Source organism: Stenella coeruleoalba (genome assembly GCF_951394435.1).
Source record: "Stenella coeruleoalba genome assembly, chromosome: 18".
In the NCBI taxonomy this organism is placed as follows: domain Eukaryota; kingdom Metazoa; phylum Chordata; class Mammalia; order Artiodactyla; family Delphinidae; genus Stenella; species Stenella coeruleoalba.
Genome location: NC_137164.1, coordinates 11,918,499 through 11,937,396, shown reverse-complemented (window position 1 = coordinate 11,937,396; position 18,898 = coordinate 11,918,499). Strand labels below are relative to the sequence as shown.

The following is an 18,898-nucleotide window of genomic DNA, read 5'->3' as shown; positions in this document are numbered from 1 at the left end:
ACAAAGTAAGGTTGCCTATTTTTAGAAAGAAAGAAACAAAACTCTCTCATTTATAGATGGCATGATTGTTTATGTATAAAGTCCTAAGATCCTACAAAATAACTACTAGAACCAAAAGATGAATATAGCAAGGTCATAGGATATAAGGTCAGTGTACAAAAATCATTGTATTTTTCTATATTAGCAGTGAACAATTGGAAAATGAAAAATAATAATTATATTGAAAATAGAGTTAAAAAGCCTTAGAATACTTAGGAACAAAAATATATAAAAGACATAATATCTGTACAGTCGTCACTCAAAATATTGCAGTGATAAACTAAAGAAAAACTAAATCATGCATTATACGTAATTATGAATTAAAAGATTTATATTGTTAAGATGTCAGTTCTTGGGAGTTCCCTGGTGGCACAGTGGTTAAGAATCTGCCTGCCAATGCATGGGACAGATTTGATCCCCGGTCTGGGGAGATCCTGCATGCCGTGGAGCAACTAAGCCCGTGTGCCACAACTACTGAGCCTGTGCTGTAGAGCCTGCGAGCCACAACTACTGAGCCCGCACGCCTAGAGCCCGTGCTCCACAACAAGAGAAGCCACCACAATGAGAAGCACATGCATGGCAACAAAGAGTAGCCCCTGTTCGCTGCAACTAGAGAAAGCCTGTGTGCAGCAAGGGCCCAATGCAGCCAAAAAATAAATAAATTTACTGAAAAAAAAGAAAAAAGATGTCAGCTCTCGCTAAATTGAAATATAACTTTATTTAAATCTAAACAATAATTCAAATAGACTTTTTTGGGTAAAAATTGACAGTCTAATTCAAAACTGTGTGGAAAGGACTGTGAATATAAAAGGACTTAGAATAAAGCAATCCTGAAAAAGTACAACAAAGTTGGGGCACTTAAGCTATCTGACTTCAAGACTTAGCATACAGCTACATTAATCAGCATTTTACTAACATGAAGGTTGACCAGTAGATAATAAAACACAATAGCCCACACATTATGGTCACTTGATTTTCAGCAAATCACCAGGGCAAACAACTTGGGAAACAAAAGTCTTTTCTATAAATGGTGCTGGAACAACAGGATATCCATATGAAAAAACAATGAAACTTGACCCCTTCCTCATACCATATAAAAATTAATTCAACATGAAGTATAGAGAGGGCTATCATATAAAGCTAAAACTATAAAGCTTCTAGAATAGGACTGTTCAGTAGAACTTTCTGCAGTGTTAGAAATGGCCTATATCTGCTGTCCAGTAAGGTAGCTGCTAGTCATATTATTGAGTATTTGAAATGTAGGTGTTGTGACTTAGGAAATGAATTCAAATTTTTGTTTAATTTTTAATTAATTCATATTTAAATAGACTCATGTGGCTTATGGCTACTGTACTGAACACTACAGTTCTAGAAAAAAGCCTAGGAGAATGTTTTCGCTAGCTGAGGGCAGGCGGCGGTTCCTTATGACACAGAAAGCAATAACTATAACAGTAAGAGTAGATGAATTAGACTCTTCAAAATTTACAGCTTTTTCTTTCATAAGACACCACTAAGAAAATAAATAGGCAAACTACAGACTGGGAGAAAATATTTGCAAAACAAATATATTGACAAAATACTGATATTAGGATATACAAAGAACTCTTAAAGTTCAATAATAGACCTACAGTCCAATTAAAATGGAGGTAAAGTATTCAGACAGACACTTCACAAAGGAAGGCAATACACAAGCCCAATAAGCAGCAGAAAAAATGCTTAACGTACTTCGTTGTCATGGAAATGCAAATTAAAGCACGAGATACTACCACACATACCTCTGAAAGGCCAATATTTAAAAATTAAAACTGACAGTGTTAAATGCTATCCAAGATGTGGAACAACAGGAATTCTCATACATGGATGGTGGGAGGGTAAATTGGTACTGTTTGGGGGAAAGTTCTGCTAGTTTCTTCTAAATTTGTAAAATAACCCTTCAATTCAATTCCAAGACATTTACCTAAGAGAAATAAAAACATACGTTCACAAAAAGATGTACAGAAGATCTTGCAGTTTTATTCATAATGATAAAAATAAGAAACAGCCAAAGTGCTGATCGATAAGAGAATGGATAAATAAGCTGTGGCGTATTTATACTATGGAATACTGTTCCTCAATAAAAGGGAACAAAGCAGCCCCATGGATAAATCTCAAAAACATTATGCAAGTGAAAGAAACCTTACATAAAAGGACACGTGCTGTGAGATTTGATTTATACGTAATTTAAGGAGAGACAAGAGTAATGTGAGATAGAAAAATATCAGAAATGTGGTTGCTTCTTATGGGGGATGAGACTGACCAAGAAGGAACATAAGGAACTTTCTGGGGTTATGAGAATGTTGATTAGGTAGTTTGTGTCACATAGTTTTGTACGTTTGTCAAAACTCATAGAATAGTACCCTTAAGATTGGTGCATTTTATTTTATGTAACTTTTACCCGAAAATAAAATAATTCGAACTGTAGCTATATGTTTAGGGGTTTAGTGTACTGAAGTCTACAACTTACTTTGAAATGCTTCAGTGCAATAAAATAGGTTGATGTATATGGCCAGTGGGATGATTCATATATGACAAAGCATAGACAGTAAGTGTTCACCATAGACTCTAGGCAGTGGGTATATAAGTGTTCCCCATACAAATTCTTAATTCTTTCAACTTTTAAGAATTAAGAAATCTTAATTCTGTCGATCTTCCTGTATGTTTGAACATTTTCCTAATGAATGTTGGAAAAATGTTTAATGTGATCTTTCATTATAAAAGTGATATATGCCCCACAAAGATATTTGGAAAATGTAGAAAATTAAAGGAAGAAATAATATTTTCTATAGCCCAACTATCCAGAAATAATGATTACTTGACACTTTTGCTTTGTCTTTTTTTTGCCTTATTTTTTCCTTAATGGCTATGATCATATTTTATATGCTCTCCTGTATCTTATACTTGTCTCCTATAGAAATATACTATTTTTTCCCCAGTAAGCTTTTTTTTTTTTTCTGTACGCGGGCCTCTCACTCTCACTGTTGTGGTGTCTCCTGCTGCGGAGCACAGGCTCCGGACGCGCAGGTTCAGCGGCGATGGCTCACGGGCCCAGCCGCTCCACGGCATGTGGGATCTTCCCGGACCGGGGCATGAACCCGTGTCCCCTGCATCGGCAGGCGGACTCTCAACCACTGTGCCACCAGGGAAGACCCCCCAATAAGCTTTATAACATATTTCCACTGCCAGGTAATATTCTGCTGAGCTTACTTAAGCATCCACTCATTTTGTGTGTTTAAATTGTTTTTCCTGTTTTACTGATAGACTAATGGATGTCATTTTACAGGAAGTTTGTTCTGTGTTTGAGATCCTTGTAAGTGAAAGTACCATGTGGAAGGGTATATGAAGTTTCAGAGCCCATCATACACATGTCAAATTGTTGACTTTTCCATCCCTTTTACAGAGTGATGCCTGAGACATCTCCACAGAACCCCCAAAGCTCCTCAAAGCCCAATTAAAATACCACCCACTGATCTGGAATATTTGAGTTATTCACTGGCTATGTGACAAAGTGGATTTTTAAAAATCCATTTATTTTTGTCATCTAAGGTTCAGAGAGGTTTAGTAAGTTGCCAGAGGTCCCAGCCAGTAATGGGCAGAGCCACCCTTTGATCCCATACATGTCAAGGCAGTATTCAGCGCAAAACGTGCTTAAGAATGCTTATTAACTGAACACATGGATAACTGAAGGTCACAAAGGCTGAGATCAATTTAGAGTTACATTTCCTATGTACTTCCCTTCAGAACTGTGAAAGACTTAGGTTAGTTTCTTTCTGATATGAGCCTGGATGATGTTCTCATTTGCATATTGGTTTATTTGTTCTGTCCATCTACCTACCTCATGTAAAGGAAGCAGGCTTCTGATTTTCCTTTGGCTCAGAACACAGGTGAAGCCCATGTATTCTAAGTTGCTAATTGTGTATTGTTGGAAATGTGGTCCAGATCAGGGTGACATGAATATCCTGAGGACTCTTTCTTTGCCTTCCAGGCTTCTAGTGTGAATCACAAAAGGATTTATGTGTATTGTGTGTGATCCTCTCCTCTGAGGGATGCGTGCCTGTAGGTTTCCATAGGCAGCAGGGGTATTCTCTGGTGTCCTCAGTGTCTGGGCATCCTGCACACTCACGGGGAAGAGTGAGCTGGGCTGCCATCAGCACAGACACTGTACTCGGCAGCAGTGTGAGCCGTGCCCCAGAAAGCTGTGATTCCAGGGGCTGTGGAGACTGCTGGCTTGTGGGGACATGGCCCTCCTCTAAAACGGAGACTAGAAAGGCAGGGGCCGGTTCCTTTATAAACAAACCCAGAGGAGGGATTGGTTGTCCTTGTGCACAAGGAAGAAAACAGGCTAACCATTCCTTATTTATTACATTTCTCTGCTCAGAGAGCGAATCAAGTATTGCTGTGAGCAGCTGCGTACCCTGTTGCCGTATGTGAAGGAGAGAAAGAATGACACAGCTTCGATTCTCGAGGCAACAGTTGACTACATGAAGTATGTCCGGGAGAAAATCCCTCCAGCCATCATGGGCCAGGTAGTCAACTCTCAAGCCCTTGAAATTTATTCTCGCAGACAGTGCTTTAATGCTACAGTTTTATTTCTTTTATTTTTTATAGTTAGAAGTGTGTGTGTGTGTGTGTGTGTGTGTGTTTGTGTATATATGAAAAAAATCTATAGCTATAGCTATCTAAGTAGATCTCAATCTCTTTCTCTCTTCATTTCTTAGATTACAGAAGTACTTCAGATCAATAGGAGGTTTTGTAAGAAACGACAAACGCCCATCCAGCTATCCACCCCAGGCACGATTATGGCACAAAGGTATGATCATCTGAATCTTGTGAATCTGAGGTCGCCTTGTTATTTTCCTCTGGTACTAATGCTAGAAATGAGACAGGCACTGAACCCACCCATAATGAGAACTAAATGGTACCGATGAACCTAGCTGCAGGGCAGGAATAAAGAGGTAGACATAGAGAATGGACTTGATGACGTGGGCTGGGAGGGCGAAGCTGGGGCTAAGTGAGAGTAGCATCGACTTATATACACTACCGAATGTAAAATAGTTGGCTGGTGGGAAGCAGCCGCATAGCACACGGAGATCAGCTTGGTGCTTTGTGATGACCTAGAGGGGTGGGATAGGGAGGGTGGGAGGGAGGCTCAAGAGGGAGGGGATATAGGGACATGTGTTTGCACATGGCTGATACGCTTTGTTGAGCAACAGAAACTAACACGGTATTGTGAAGCAATTATATTCCAATAAAGGTCTATTAAAAAAAAAAGAATCAGTAAACTTTTCCCATTGCTGATGTGTATCATTTAATTACAGTGATAAAATATGTAATATTCTCAGGCCCATGATGCTTTCATCATTTGACTCACTCTTTCTTCTTTTGTTGTTTCTTAAAATGGGGCTTTACAAGTAGTGCCTGTGGTGATTGACAATGCAGTCAGGATGCGATAGATTCTAGCATTCCTCTGTCACCAGGGCAGTCCAGCCCCATTTTCAGTTGGGAGTCCTTAAAGACATTTCTAGTATAACAGGTGACGTGCCAGATGGATGCTTCCTTGTTTAAATTGATTAGAATGTGTACACCAAGAAAAACTCTAAAGGAGAAGTAAACCATTCCTCCATATCCTAAAGAACCATCATGAGTCCTCTTCTACAGTTTGTTCTTATATTTAATCCAGAGCATAGGCTCTGTCTGTGCTTTTTAAAAATTGAATGTAAGAAGAGCAGTTCAACTCAGCAATGTTCATATCATCTTCCTTGAGAAATGCCTAAAGAATGTTTTGTTTTTTTAAGAGAAAACAGTGTGTTGACAAGCAGTTATTCACCTGTGAGAGGGATCAGATTCCTGGCTAATAAACGCTTGAACGTGTACTCTGTTCCTGCCTCCGGGGCTCCCTTGGATGAAGCTGTGAGAGGTGAGCTCCGCCCACCGCCCTGTGCAGCCGTAGTGTGCACGGGCGCGCGTGTGTGTCCTGCTCACCCTGGGCCTTCTGTGCAGGCACTGCCGCAACCAGGGGATGGAGCGTAGCTGGAAGATTACACCCTGAGTCCTTTGGTGCTGTCTGCTTGAAAGACACGGCTGGCCACTGGCATTTAAATAATGTTACCCCAGAAAGTGGGCTGAAAATTGACTCTCATTACCAGAAATCTCATCTTAATGATAGATGATGAGCACACTGATGACTATGTGTATTACTGAATAGAATCTAAAGGGAGGGAAGTATTCATATTAATTCAGTGCTAACAGTGCAGGCAGACCTCAGAAATACCGTGAGTCCTGTTCTAGACCACTGCAATAAAGCGAATATCGCAATAGGGTCACACGTGTTTCGGTTTCTCAGTGCATATAAAAGTTATGTTTACACACTATCATAGTCTATTAAGTATGTAATGCATATGTCTCAAATATTAATGTACATGCCTTAATTTTAAAACATGTCATTGCTTTAAAATGCTAGCCATCGTCTGAGCCTCCAGCAAGTAGTAGTTTAACATCAAAGATCACTGATCACCAGCTGGTGCTTTGTGACCGCCTGCAGGGGTGGGATGGGGAGGGTGGGAGGGAGGGAGACGCAAGAGGGAAGAGATATGGGAACATGTGTATATGTGTGGCTGATTCACTTTGTTATAAAGCAGAGACTAACACACCATTGTAAAGCAATTCTACTCCAATAAAAATTAAAAAAAAATTCTAACCATCATCTGACAATGCAAGGTTGCCACAAACCTTCAATTTGTTTAAAAAAAAAAAACAACAACTCTTCAAAACACAATGGAAGTACAATAAAGCAAAGCACAGTAAAATGAGATATGGCTGTATAAAAATATTAAACATATTTTTAATAAGGAACATGGATTCACATCACACCTAAGGAAGGTTGAAGCATACCTTTGAAAATCCTGAAACAACCGAAATAATAAAGCGATTTCCTTACAACCTGAAATCAAAAAAAAAAAAAAGATCACTGATCACAGATCACTGTAACAAATATGCTAATAATGAAAAGGTTTAAGATATTGTGGGAATTAGCAACATGTGACACAGAGACATAAAGGGAGCAAATGCAGTTGGAAAAACGGCACCAATAGACTCACTTGATGTAGGGTTGCCACACACCTTCAATTTGTAAAAGAATAGAGTGGCTGCAAAGTGCAATAAAACAAGGTCTGCCTGTACTGAGCATTTAACATATTAATTGATTTACCTCCTTTGTGTCTTTGCTTAATTGTCACCTTCTCAGTGAGTCTTTCTCAACCACCCAATTAAAACCGCACACTCCTTCCCAGCATCACATAATACGTGGGACTCCTTATCCACTCTCTCTGCTGTATTTGTCTTCATAGCACTGTTCTCCTTCTAATATTCTTTTCTTGCCTATTTTTTTCTTGCCTGTCTTCTGCCACTAGAATATCAACTCCACAAGGACAGGGATTTTTTTTTTTTTGCCTCTTTTGTTCATTGCTGTATCTCTAGTACCTAGAACAATGACCAGCTCACAGTAGGTGATCAAGAAACATTCATTATATGAATATTCCATTGTGAATATTCAATGTTTACCCACTGGGAGGCATTTTTGTTATTGGTATTATAAAGTCTAGGCATGCCCATGTGCTTGTACAAATAAGAAGATGGAAAAAAAGCAGAGCCAGAGTAGAAGCACACAGCTGCCAGCGTGTGACTTCTCATACATATTCCCAAAGGTTATTCTTCACTGAGAAGCCAGTAGGTTATGGAGCATGTAACCTGCATGTTAGGTGCTGATGACCAGAGGCCCTACCATCTCCTCCCCCTGCCTGAGTCTGAGGTCACCTTTCTACTGGTTTCCTCGAAGGGATTCCACTGCCTCATGTCAGCACCTCCCTGTGCTGGGAATGCCCTTTCCCACGCTCTGCCTGGCTCACCCCCAGTCATCGCTTAGTTTCAGCTTAAATGTTTCTGCCTCAAAGATGGGGACACGAGGACAGACATGGTGCAGTTCTTGTTCTTAGGGAGCTCGCAAATGAGCAGCAGACAGGGTCATAAAGCAAAATATGATTCGTGTGTTATTTTAAGTGCTGTCGTCGAGGTACCATGCACATTATGGGGACATTGTGGAAACAACGGGAACAAACGAGGTTACGGGGGATGGTGTCTAAAGTCAAAAGAGAAAGGGTCTCCAAATAGGACATTGCCCTCCTTGTTCATGTAATCAACCTCAGGGTATTTATTCGTCAATTTAGACTTTTTTCCTGACTTAGGGGAGAGGGAAGGAGAATAGAAAAAAAAGTAGCCATGAGCCATGGTTAATCTACTTAAAGTAGCTATGGCTGAGTGTCACAAAGAATGATTCAGTCAGCCCAGATTAAATCAGATAGGGGTCAGGCCACAGGTGTATGCCTGTCAGTGTTACTTCTTATACACGCAGTACTTACTTCTGCATTTTCACTATTCATATCCTGCAGAAACTCTGAAACACTCTTGTGATGGTAGTGAGTTCAGGCCTTTCTGTGTTGCAGGATCTCTTGGTTTTGCATCACCTAAAATGACTGTTCTTGGGAAGAAACAAATCCACTAGGACCATAGGCTTATGTCAGGTTCAGACTGGACAAGACCTTGAAGGTCACTGAGTCAAAACCCCTACTTCGATTTTATTTATATACATTTTTCCATTTGAAAAGCAGTATTAGTCCTTTACTAAAACCCAGCTAAGATAATAACTGTATTCATTTTTAAATGTATTCCCTTCAAGTCTTTTTCTACACCACAGTCTTTTTCTATACTACAGTCGTAATCATATTGGATCTCCAATTCTGTCTCTGGCTTTTTTACTTAACATTGTGTCCTGTACCCTTGAATTTTGTATTATGCAGCCCTCAGCACCATTGTAATGGTTTTAGTAGTTTATCAAACGATTTATAGAATAGTTTTCTTACTCGGCCTCCGGTCGCTACATTTAGTGTTTGCAGTTTTGTGGGGAGAGTGATTTTATGCATAATATGATAGTAAATATTTCCCTGTAGATTTTTCTGTATTTTGGACTTTTTCCTTGGCCTGGATACCTGGAAGTGAGTGACGAGTGAGTTAGGGAACGTGAGCACATGCACAGCTGGTCACGCATGTTGCCAAATGGTTTCTGAAAGAGGACTGGCACAGTTGAAATCAGTTAATAAGTCTTTCAGATTTCACTTTCACCACCTAGGCCGGTAAATTGAAGGCTGGAGAAGTTAAATGGCCACCTGAAGTCCCCTGGTTTCTGTGCTAAATCTGACCTGTAACCCAGAAGTGCTGATATCGGTCAACATTAGACTTCCTTAGGCTGCCTTTACTTGTCCTTTTTCACAAGTCTCTGTACACTTTTGCCGAAATGATTTTTCACAAATATTCCAGATACATTTGTATTTAAAGTAGACATAAAGCTATGTTCCTTTGCCTTTATTCCTGTCAGTATCCAGAAGAAAATAAATAGGTGTTCAGGGAAGTCACTGGCGGTCCAGTGGTTTGGACTCCGTGCTTCCACTGCAGGGGGCATGAGCTTGATCCCTGGTCAGGGAGATCCCTCAAGCCGCACAGCGCGGCCAGAAAGTTTAAAAACAAAACAAGGTATTCCCGATATCGAGATTACATTGTTAACATTCATTATATATTAAAAAATTTTTTCTGCCTTCTAGTCATTGCACAGAATATAGCTATATAACAATATAACCCACTTCACTCATAGAAAATCAGTGATTGATTTGTGGCTGGATGGAGTTCTTCTTTCCAGCATTCTCCCATGCTTCATAGGGATGATCACAGTTTTTACGATGGTGAGACATGCGCACGCACACACAATGGCATAGAGGTATGATGCGTCTCCAAAATCTGTCTTTTAGTGACATGTGAACACTAATTTATAGTGTGTGTATCGCTCCAAATGCCACTACCAGAAAGTTCACTTTGTTTTTACATCAGCATTTGAGTATAGCAGTAGTCTTAAGTTTGGACCATGAGGAAATGAAATAGAGGGCAATGTATTTCAAATATAGTAGTTCAGGGTTACTGATTTGCATCTACTGATGGATACTTGCTTTGTTTTTATTAAAGGTCAGTCGAGCTCTGCGTCAGAGAACACTGTTGGCGCCGTGTGTAAAACCCGAATCCCCAGCACAGCTCACTCTCTTAATTCCTTCCGTGCCGTCAGATACTATTCTAAAGTCGTCCCTTCCTATGATGCCGCTGCCGTAACAAATCAGAACATTTCGGTGCATTTTCCAACAGCTGTGCCCAAAGTCTCGAAGTTTCTTCCTCAGCACTGCAATTCTGTGTTGGGCCAGGCGTGCACAGCACACCCCAACTGTCTGGTAAGTCTTCTGGGGTCTGTGGGTCAGGCTGGGCTCTTTCATCCCAGCCAGCAGGAGCCCCTGGCCTGCGTTTTGTTGTTCATGCTCTGGTTAGAAACCTCATCGCCTGGCACCGGGGGAGTCAGCCCAGGCTCTGGCTCCCCGTGCCGCCCCGCTGCTCTCTCCGTATCCAGAGTTGGTGAATCTGGACGTGGCTCCGCTGCTATGACTGGAAGTGACCAGGTGGAACCTAATCTCCTCTAGAGCCCCGCCTCGCTCCCCCCGCCCGACCCCGCTTTCTACGGTGCCACCTGCCATTCCACCAGCCTCACCCTCCACTGGCACCGTGGCTCGCTGCTGATTTCTCTCTTAGGCCGGCACCAGTCACACACCCTATGACAGCCTGTTCTTGTGACACCAACCAGGCCGATTTCAGATCCCAGGTGTCCTCATAGCACAGATACTTATTGAGCACCCACTGTGTTCTAGCATTGTGCTAACCACCGGAAATGTAGTATCTAAAGATAGACCACAATCCCTGCCGTCATGAAGCCTGAGTCTCACAGGGAAGCGGGCATAGAAGCAGACAGTCATGATGCGCATTGGCGCGCACGGGAGGAGACCCTCGTGTCTATAGGGTAATACGGGTGTGGGCAAGGATTGGGACTGCTTACCCCTGGAGGAAGTACTGTGTGAGCTGAGATCCAAAGAGTAAGAATTAGCCCAGTGGAGAGGTTAGGAGTTGGGAGTGAGGAAGGGAAAAGCATTCCACCATGGATCAGTGGTATCTTCATTTTTGGGAAGAATTGTCCAATTCTAGAGGAAGACCTGAACTTGACTGGCCTGCTTAAAATGGACTCTGATAGCCTTAATATAATTATTGATACTTTTGCATATTAATAATAGTTACCATGTTTTGAGCACTCAATAGGTAATGTGCCAGATACCCTACGTACTTAATGTGGGTGATCTAATGAATCTTCGACACAGTCATTGAGGTAGGGACCATTATTTCCATATGACATTTATAAAGTGGGAATAATAGTGACTTTCCCAAAAAACATTTATGAGAAAAATGTTTGAAAGAGCATTAGAAAGAAATTTTAAAATATGAAGTATCTACAGATATAATACTGTTACTAATGGTCATTAGTATACCAGCATATTATTTTTTTAATTGTGACCTACCCTTACTGTATGTAGTTTTTTCGGAGAATTGTTACAACAATGTATAATTACTTTTAGTAACTATGAATAATACCTATTTTAAAACCTGTAGTGTATTCACCCGAGGAGTTCATGGTTTTACAAATTATTTCCTATTGCTTGAGGACATAGAAAATGTATTTGTGACATTATGAGTAAGAACAGGCCAGGATTCAATTAATGTGTTTTTTTTTTCACCTTTGCAGCAACAGTTTTGGGCGTATTAATAGCACATGTTTGAAATTCACACTCTAGACCACCTACTGAGTGCCGTCAGACAATACAAGAAGAATGGAACAAAGAATGATCTTGAAAGCTACACCCGGAGACCTACTATCAAAAGGGTTTGCATTGTATGGCTTCTGATAAATGTGCTAAAAGCTTCTGCAGTCAGAAAGACAGGCAGCAAAAGTGCTAGCCATAGGTTTTTACTTACCTTCACACATACGTGGATCTCCCCCAACTCAGGTGCTACAAGAACAAACGGCCTAGGTGAGCTAGACTCTTTTTTTTTTTTTCTCAAAAAATATTCCACAATTTATGCGAAAGGTACATGATAAAGAAGATCCACGTAGAATGGGTACAGTGCATTGGTGTCACTAAGTACAGATGTTGCAACTTGATTCTTACTTTTAGTATCACTGTGAATTACTGTCACTTATTTCTAGGTGGTATCGTTTCCAGACTTGACATTTGAGAGAGCTTCCTTGGCTATTCACTATTCAAACTCAGATACCATAGTTTGAGAGAGGTGTTTACCTCCTCACTTGACTACTAATGAATAAACTGACATGTTTGTTTTTGCATTTCACCATCCCTTGAGTGAAATGATAGCTAATAGGTAAATTTTTCTTTCTGGCTCTTTAGTTACAGACTAGCAGGCCTTTCTTTGTTTTTCATCTCCTTCTTCCTATGGGTATCAGAAAAGATTGCTGAAAATAAGGAGAGAAAAATGTTTGTTTTATATTTCACTAAAATGTTCTTATGCATAGTATAAGTATTATTGTTAAAGAAAATATTCAGTTCTGACCCTCAAAACGGTAACCCATTTTTGTTCTGTTTAATAAATATGTGTTCCCTCTTTTAGTAGTACTGTGTAGGGACTTTCATTTTACAAGATTTTTGAGGATTTGGAAAATTACTTTCGGCATAGCCAAATTTTCATGTTAAATTGTATAACTTTTCTTTGAGGATGGCATGGTAATGGAATTTGTAGATGTTTGACAAACTTGATAAAGGAACTAGAAGTTTCCAACTAAGATTCTATGCTTATTATTATAAATGTGTGCTCGACTCTTGCCTTTGGGGGTAGTAATGGCTTTGACATTGTAGGAGAACCTGTTGAGGTATTTTGAGTATTTTGGGATGACTTCATATGTTCACAGCTGGTCTTAATTTCTACTGGGACTTTTTCTTTGCATCAGCGTTTTCCTAAATTCACACGTGGACCATGAGACACAGCCTGTGGCTGGGAATTCTACCTAGAGAGGTGACCCACAGATCCTGTCTACCTGCTGTTATCAATCCCCTTTTTCCTTTCAACATGAAGAGGAGACTACCAGATCAGTCTTTTTTTTCAACGCTGGTTCCCATCATCCTGAACTTCATGCAAATGTCCAAATTCATTTTTAATACCAGAATTTTAGTATTAATAAATTATGCTCTTCCAGGTCAGTTCAGCTCTCAGCCGGGGAGGAAAGGTTAGTTGGGCCTCAGCCTGTAAAGAAGAACACACTTTTCCTTTGTAAAATCAGGTTGACCGGTCATGAGACAGTTGCAGTGTCGTTTTCACAATGAAAAGGTGCAAAGAGTTTGTCTAGAAAAGTTGGCAGCTTGCGGTTTTCACATTGGTGGTTCTAGCAGCCCCTGTCCCTATCCAAACAGGGAGTAGGGGCAGAAGCAAATATTTATTGAGCCCTTTCTGTGGCTTAGGCAAATTATGAGACATATCCTCGAGGGAGAGGAACTTGGCCTTACTTGTTTCCAGACCCTCATTGTCAGCCATCTTGCTGGCTGGCTGGCTGGATGTACACGTGCTTGGATGGGTACCTGGGGGAATGAGGACCCAAGAGGAAGGAGGCGTCTGAACATGGGTGATGATTATGAGAAGGGAAAGGGGGGGACGTGGTCAAGCCCTTAGGGACCCGTTTGAGGTCAAGAGGGAAGGAAGAGTGGAAGTAGATATTTGGCCATCCATCACTGTAGTTTTTATTGAGAGTGTATCACTACTCTGTTTACACTTATTTCCTACCCCTCACCATACTTTTCTAATATATGAGTTGTATGGTCTCCCAGCATAGCAGAAATGGCAGTCATTGGTAGTGATTGTAAACAAACTGTTGTGTGTTCAGTGGAGAACATGCAAATGTTGAACACCTCAAAAATCATTCAGTTATTTATTAATTTGTTCAGTAACTATTTGGCAGGCATTGTCTTAAATGCTGGGAAAACAGCTATATATATGACATCGTCTTTTTAACTTTTTTTGTCTAGGAGCTTAAAGTTTACTGGGAGAGACAGGTAGGCTGGAACTGCAGTAGAGTTTGGTGAGTGCTATGCGGGGGGAGAAATATGAAGTACTAAAAAGCAACACCCACACCATTCTGGGGATTCATGGGAGGTTTTAGGGGTAGTGACGTCTGCGCTATCCTCATTTCTGAAACTGGTAGTAACAGTACCTGCCTCTTAAGGTGGTTGTGAAGATTAAATGAGATAATACATGTGAAAGCTCTTAGAACAGTGTCTGGCGCACTGTATAGGTGTCATCGCCCCCACAATTATAACAATGATTAAGCTGAGATTTTAAGGACCAGTAGGCATAAACTAAGCCAAGAGGTGGAGATTTGGGGACTGGTTAGGGAGATAAGTTTTCAGGCAGAACTGTATTTGCAAAGGAACGACGGAAAGGACAGCATAACACGTTTGGAGAAGTGAAGGTAATTCCATGTGGCTGTGCAGAGAGTTCAGGTGTGGGGTGGAGGAGGGATGGAGCAGGGAGATAGGCGGGAGCAGAGAGAGAGAGGCAAGGGCCACATGACACTGCCCTCTTGGAACTTTAAACAGTTCTTTTGTTGCTGTCATGGTATTGACATCATCAGATATGCATTTTTAGGGTGAGCACTCTGGCTTCGGTGAGTTAAAGGCAGAATGAATCGAAGGGGGCTTAAAGCACCTCGGGGGAAGGAGTGGCTGTTCCAGTAATTCAGACAAGAGATGGCCTGAAATACGTCATTGGCTGTGGGGATGAAGAGAAGAGGCAAATCTGGTCGATATTAAGGGGGCAGAATTAGCAAGAGTAGGTAGATGATCCAATACAGGGGTGGTGAATAAGGGCAAAGTAGTAAGGATAACAGCCAGGTTTCTGGCTTCGGTTGCTGGACAGATCATATTGACGTTCACTGGGGGAGCACAAGGAAAAGAGCATTTGGAGGGATGGCGCTGGATGATGACAGTTTCACCTGGGAACGTGCTGCATTGGGTGCGTGGGGGGTAGCCTAGTGGAAGCAGCTAGAACACACGCAGATCTGTGCAGCACAGGTGGGGGCTCTGGGTGAGAGATGACGCAGTTTAGGGCATCGTCAGCCATGGGTGGGGGAATGTTGAAGTGGGTGATTCAGTCATTAAATGATGGGATGATCCACAAGGGCCTTCTGACCCTGCAATTCTATTATCATTCATCATAAGAAGTCACTGGGTCAGGCCCCCAATGTCCCATGACACTGCAAGTTACCAGAGATTTGAGACACGTGGGTAGAGCCCTCTAAGGCAGAGGGTACAACTTGCCCATGGCAGCTGTGTTTGTTTACTGTTGTTTTTTTTTTTTAATTTATTTTTCCTTCCAGTTTTATTGAGGTATAGTTGACATACAGCACTGTATAGGTTTAAGGTGTGCAGCATCATGACTTGACTTACGTACGTCATGGAACGATGACCACAGGAAATTTAGTGAATGCTCATCAACTCATATAGATACAAAATCAAAGAAAACATATTCTTCCCTGTGATGACAACTCTTAGGATTTGCTCTTTTAACAACTTTCCTATATAACGTACAGCAGGGTTAGTTGTATTAATCACGCTGTGCATCATATCCCTAGTAGTACACTTATAACCGGAAGCTTGTACTTTTGGAAACCACCTTCATCCAATTCCCCCTCTCCCCAACCCTTGTGAGAAATTAAATTTCTCCGAATTTCTAGCTTCTGAAAAATTCAAAACATCAGCAATACTGGCTCTATTTCTACTTAGGCAAAATAGCAACACATTGCTCAGGTAAGTAGTACCCAGCCCTACGTATGGGGTGTCAGGTTCCCACCCAGCTTGCCTCCTTCATTGAAATGACTTTGCCTGGTCCCTATAGGTATTCCAGTTTGTCCCCTACAAAGAGAATCGCTTGGGGGATGGAGAGTGGCAGCACGTTAAAATGCACACTCCCAGGCCATGCCCCACAGGGTCAGATGGGTAGGTTTGGCTGAGCTGGCACCTGGGGATCCACATTTTAACAAACACTGCCCGAGGTGTGGCAGGCATCTGATTATCCTACTTAAAAACCCCCAGTGCACGTAAATGGATGCAGATATCCAGAGGAGACACGAAAACAGAATAGATGCAAACTAAAACCGTATGTCATTGACTTCCAGACCTGAAGCCCTTGTAGATTTATGAAAACCATGCATTTGGGAGCTCCTGTCTCAGAGATTGTGATTCTGTAATTCTAGGATGGGGCTCAGTAACCTGCAGAGAGTGATTCCGATGTGCAGCCAGGTTTTGGAGCCACCGTTAGATTCGTAACATGCTAATCACGTGTGTGTTGAGAGCAGATGTCAGGAGATGAAGCAGGGGGAGCATATCCTCCCAAATCTCCGCAGGTCACAGGAGAGGATCATTGCTGCCCCGCTGGGTGATGGAGAAAGGTTTTGCTGAGGAGGTGAGTTTCAGAAACTGCTTTGGTAAGTTAGATGATTGGGTAAAAACACTGCACACCCAGAGTATAGCTGTGGGGAAATTCAAAGGTGGGAAAGGACCCAGGAAGTTTTCAGCAGGAATAACTGAAAAGAGTGAAAACCGTGAAAATGAGGTCTGTCTCACTCACTTTCTTTTGTCTAGATGGCAGTAAAAACGTGTATGAAGGGAGTTGCTTTCTCACGTTTATTAAATTTTCATGTTTGTAGAATTACAGGGGTTGTTAAAAGCAGAAAGCCACTTTTGCAATATAACAAACTACAGAAAATAATGTCATTTCTCTGAATACTTGGCATTGACCTATCATCACAAAATTCCTGAGACCAAACCGAAGCCTCCCACACTTTTCTTTCTGACTTTCTGGCCTGCTGTTGTTTGCCCCTTTCCCTTTGCCTGTCTCCCTGTTACATGGAATGAGGAAGCAGGAAGCCCAGGGATCGCCTTGGTTAATCAGGTATCAAAAGCTGCTTTCATCACCATGGAAACATGACACCCCTGTGGAAGACAGAGAAACCCCTTATCTCTTGATTTTTCCAGGTGGATTTAACATCCCAGAATTATATCCTTTCTGAAAACAAGAAAACAGGAAGATGCAAACACACGCACACAATTACATTACATAGTATGCCGGGTGCTGCTGAATTTTACTCATCTATCTGACCCTAGAAAAAAGTACTTTTCATTTTTGCTCAGAGCACACATTTCTAGAAGTCAGATCGTAAACTAGGTGGGCTTGAGTACGGCCGGGAAATAGGCTTCTAAAGTGCACAAACTTGTTCTGAAACGGAGTCTGCTAAACCGTCTTTGCAGACGGATACTCCTTTCCACTTCTTTCTTCCCCAGGTCGGCTATGTGAGGGTGTTGGGAGTGGTGTATTTTCTACAACACTGAATTCCTCCTCCTGTATCCTGTCTCAGGCTATTTTCCTGTGTTCTTCAAAATAATAGCCAAATTTTAAAAAGTTCTGTGACTTAGGACTTACAAGACTCCACGTCATTTTTAAACCCCCGATAACAGGTGTCAACTTTGCGAACACTGTGAAAACTCCTTCCAGGTTATTTTCCCTATAGACCTAAAGTGGATCTCAGTGTTGAACTGGAAACTATTGGGAAGTAGAAAATCTCTCTCATGCTTATGTGTATGTTAGGATAGGTGCACAGAAACAAGAGTAAACTCGTTTTTTCCCCTACTGCTTTGGACTAATACTGGTTCTCTCATGTTGTGGTATTCTAATACCCCTGAATCTGTTGTTTTTAAAGCATTCAGTTAAGAGTGTGGAGAAACCCATCAGATTCACTTCCCTGTGGGATTACTTGTTTTCTTTAGTATTTTTAGATTTTATTTACTATCATAAAAAAGGAGGTCATGGTGGTCAAAGCATTGATTTTTGTCTCCTACTGGAGCACTATTATTGAACTACCCTTTATGACATTTAACTAGTAAAATAATGATTTAAAATATCTTGCTAAAGGAGACACTGCAGACTTTTTTTCAGTGTAACAAGAAGTTAAACTCTTCAATTGGGTTAGTGAGTCAGGACCTGGACGAAAATGCCTCTAAGCCTTTGATGGAGTTAAGGGAAAGAGGTGAGATATCAATTAAGTAATCTTTTTTCTTTAGAAGCAAAAAATTGAGTTTTGAGAAACTTGAATATGAACGTATTGTCTTGGCATAAAAAGACTTTAAAGGGTTAATCCTAATCTTAGGCAACCGAGAAGCTACTGCAGGATTTACTCAGAGCTCCACATACTCCCCTGCTTTCTCCAGACATGTGAGAAGAATTGTATATGGGGAGGGGAATTCCTTTCTTGACCATCAGTGCCCTCACCCTGTGAAGCAAGAGCTGAGTTTCAATATAAATGTTATTGCTGGCCAGGTCCTTTTTAAAAACCTAGCCACAGAATCTGACTGGCAGAGAATGTGTTTATTCTTAGTCTCGCTATCAATTCTCCCTAAAATGGAAAACGTACAACAAAGGATGCAGTAAAATGCTGCTCTCAGGGGCGGGATCGTGTCAGTCCAAGAGGCAGTTCCAGGGAAATCATGTGAAGGGATTTGCACTTATACCCTTGGCCCTGGTCCAGCCAAGGCTGGGAAAAGACTCCCACTTCTCCAGCCCAGCAGCCAATGATGTAAATTAACTCTACAAGGAGCCACATCCTCTGGACTGGTTTCGGGGAGGTGAATGTGAGGGTGATTGCATAAATGGTTTGCTTATTGCACAAAATAGTTTGCAAAAAGGAGATGCTTAACTGCCTTAGAGAAATTGGGTTAAGATGTTAACTCTCAGCTACTAGGATTGGCTTTGTGTCATTTGGGTATTTCCGTCAAATGCTAATGAAAGTTCAAGAATA

At 41.3% G+C, this 18,898-nt stretch overlaps 2 protein-coding genes across 2 annotated transcripts in view; both read left to right on the top strand.

Annotated features, from left to right (window-relative positions):
• SOHLH2 (spermatogenesis and oogenesis specific basic helix-loop-helix 2) overlaps positions 1–12,820 on the top strand; it is a 40,948-nt gene extending 28,128 nt beyond the window's left edge. Inside the window, exons 7-11 of the mRNA XM_079903430.1 lie at positions 4,454–4,601; positions 4,794–4,885; positions 5,871–5,992; positions 10,141–10,397; positions 11,789–12,820. Coding sequence (XP_079759556.1) covers positions 4,454–4,601; positions 4,794–4,885; positions 5,871–5,992; positions 10,141–10,397; positions 11,789–11,809 — 640 coding nt within the window. The 3' untranslated portion in view covers positions 11,810–12,820. The remainder of the gene's footprint in view (positions 1–4,453; positions 4,602–4,793; positions 4,886–5,870; positions 5,993–10,140; positions 10,398–11,788) is intronic.
• Positions 12,821–16,449: 3,629 nt separating this feature from the next.
• The window catches only part of DCLK1 (doublecortin like kinase 1), a 354,244-nt gene continuing 351,795 nt past the window's right edge, over positions 16,450–18,898 (top strand). Inside the window, exon 1 of the mRNA XM_079903169.1 lies at positions 16,450–16,509. The gene's annotated coding sequence lies outside the window, so the exon portion shown is untranslated. The remainder of the gene's footprint in view (positions 16,510–18,898) is intronic.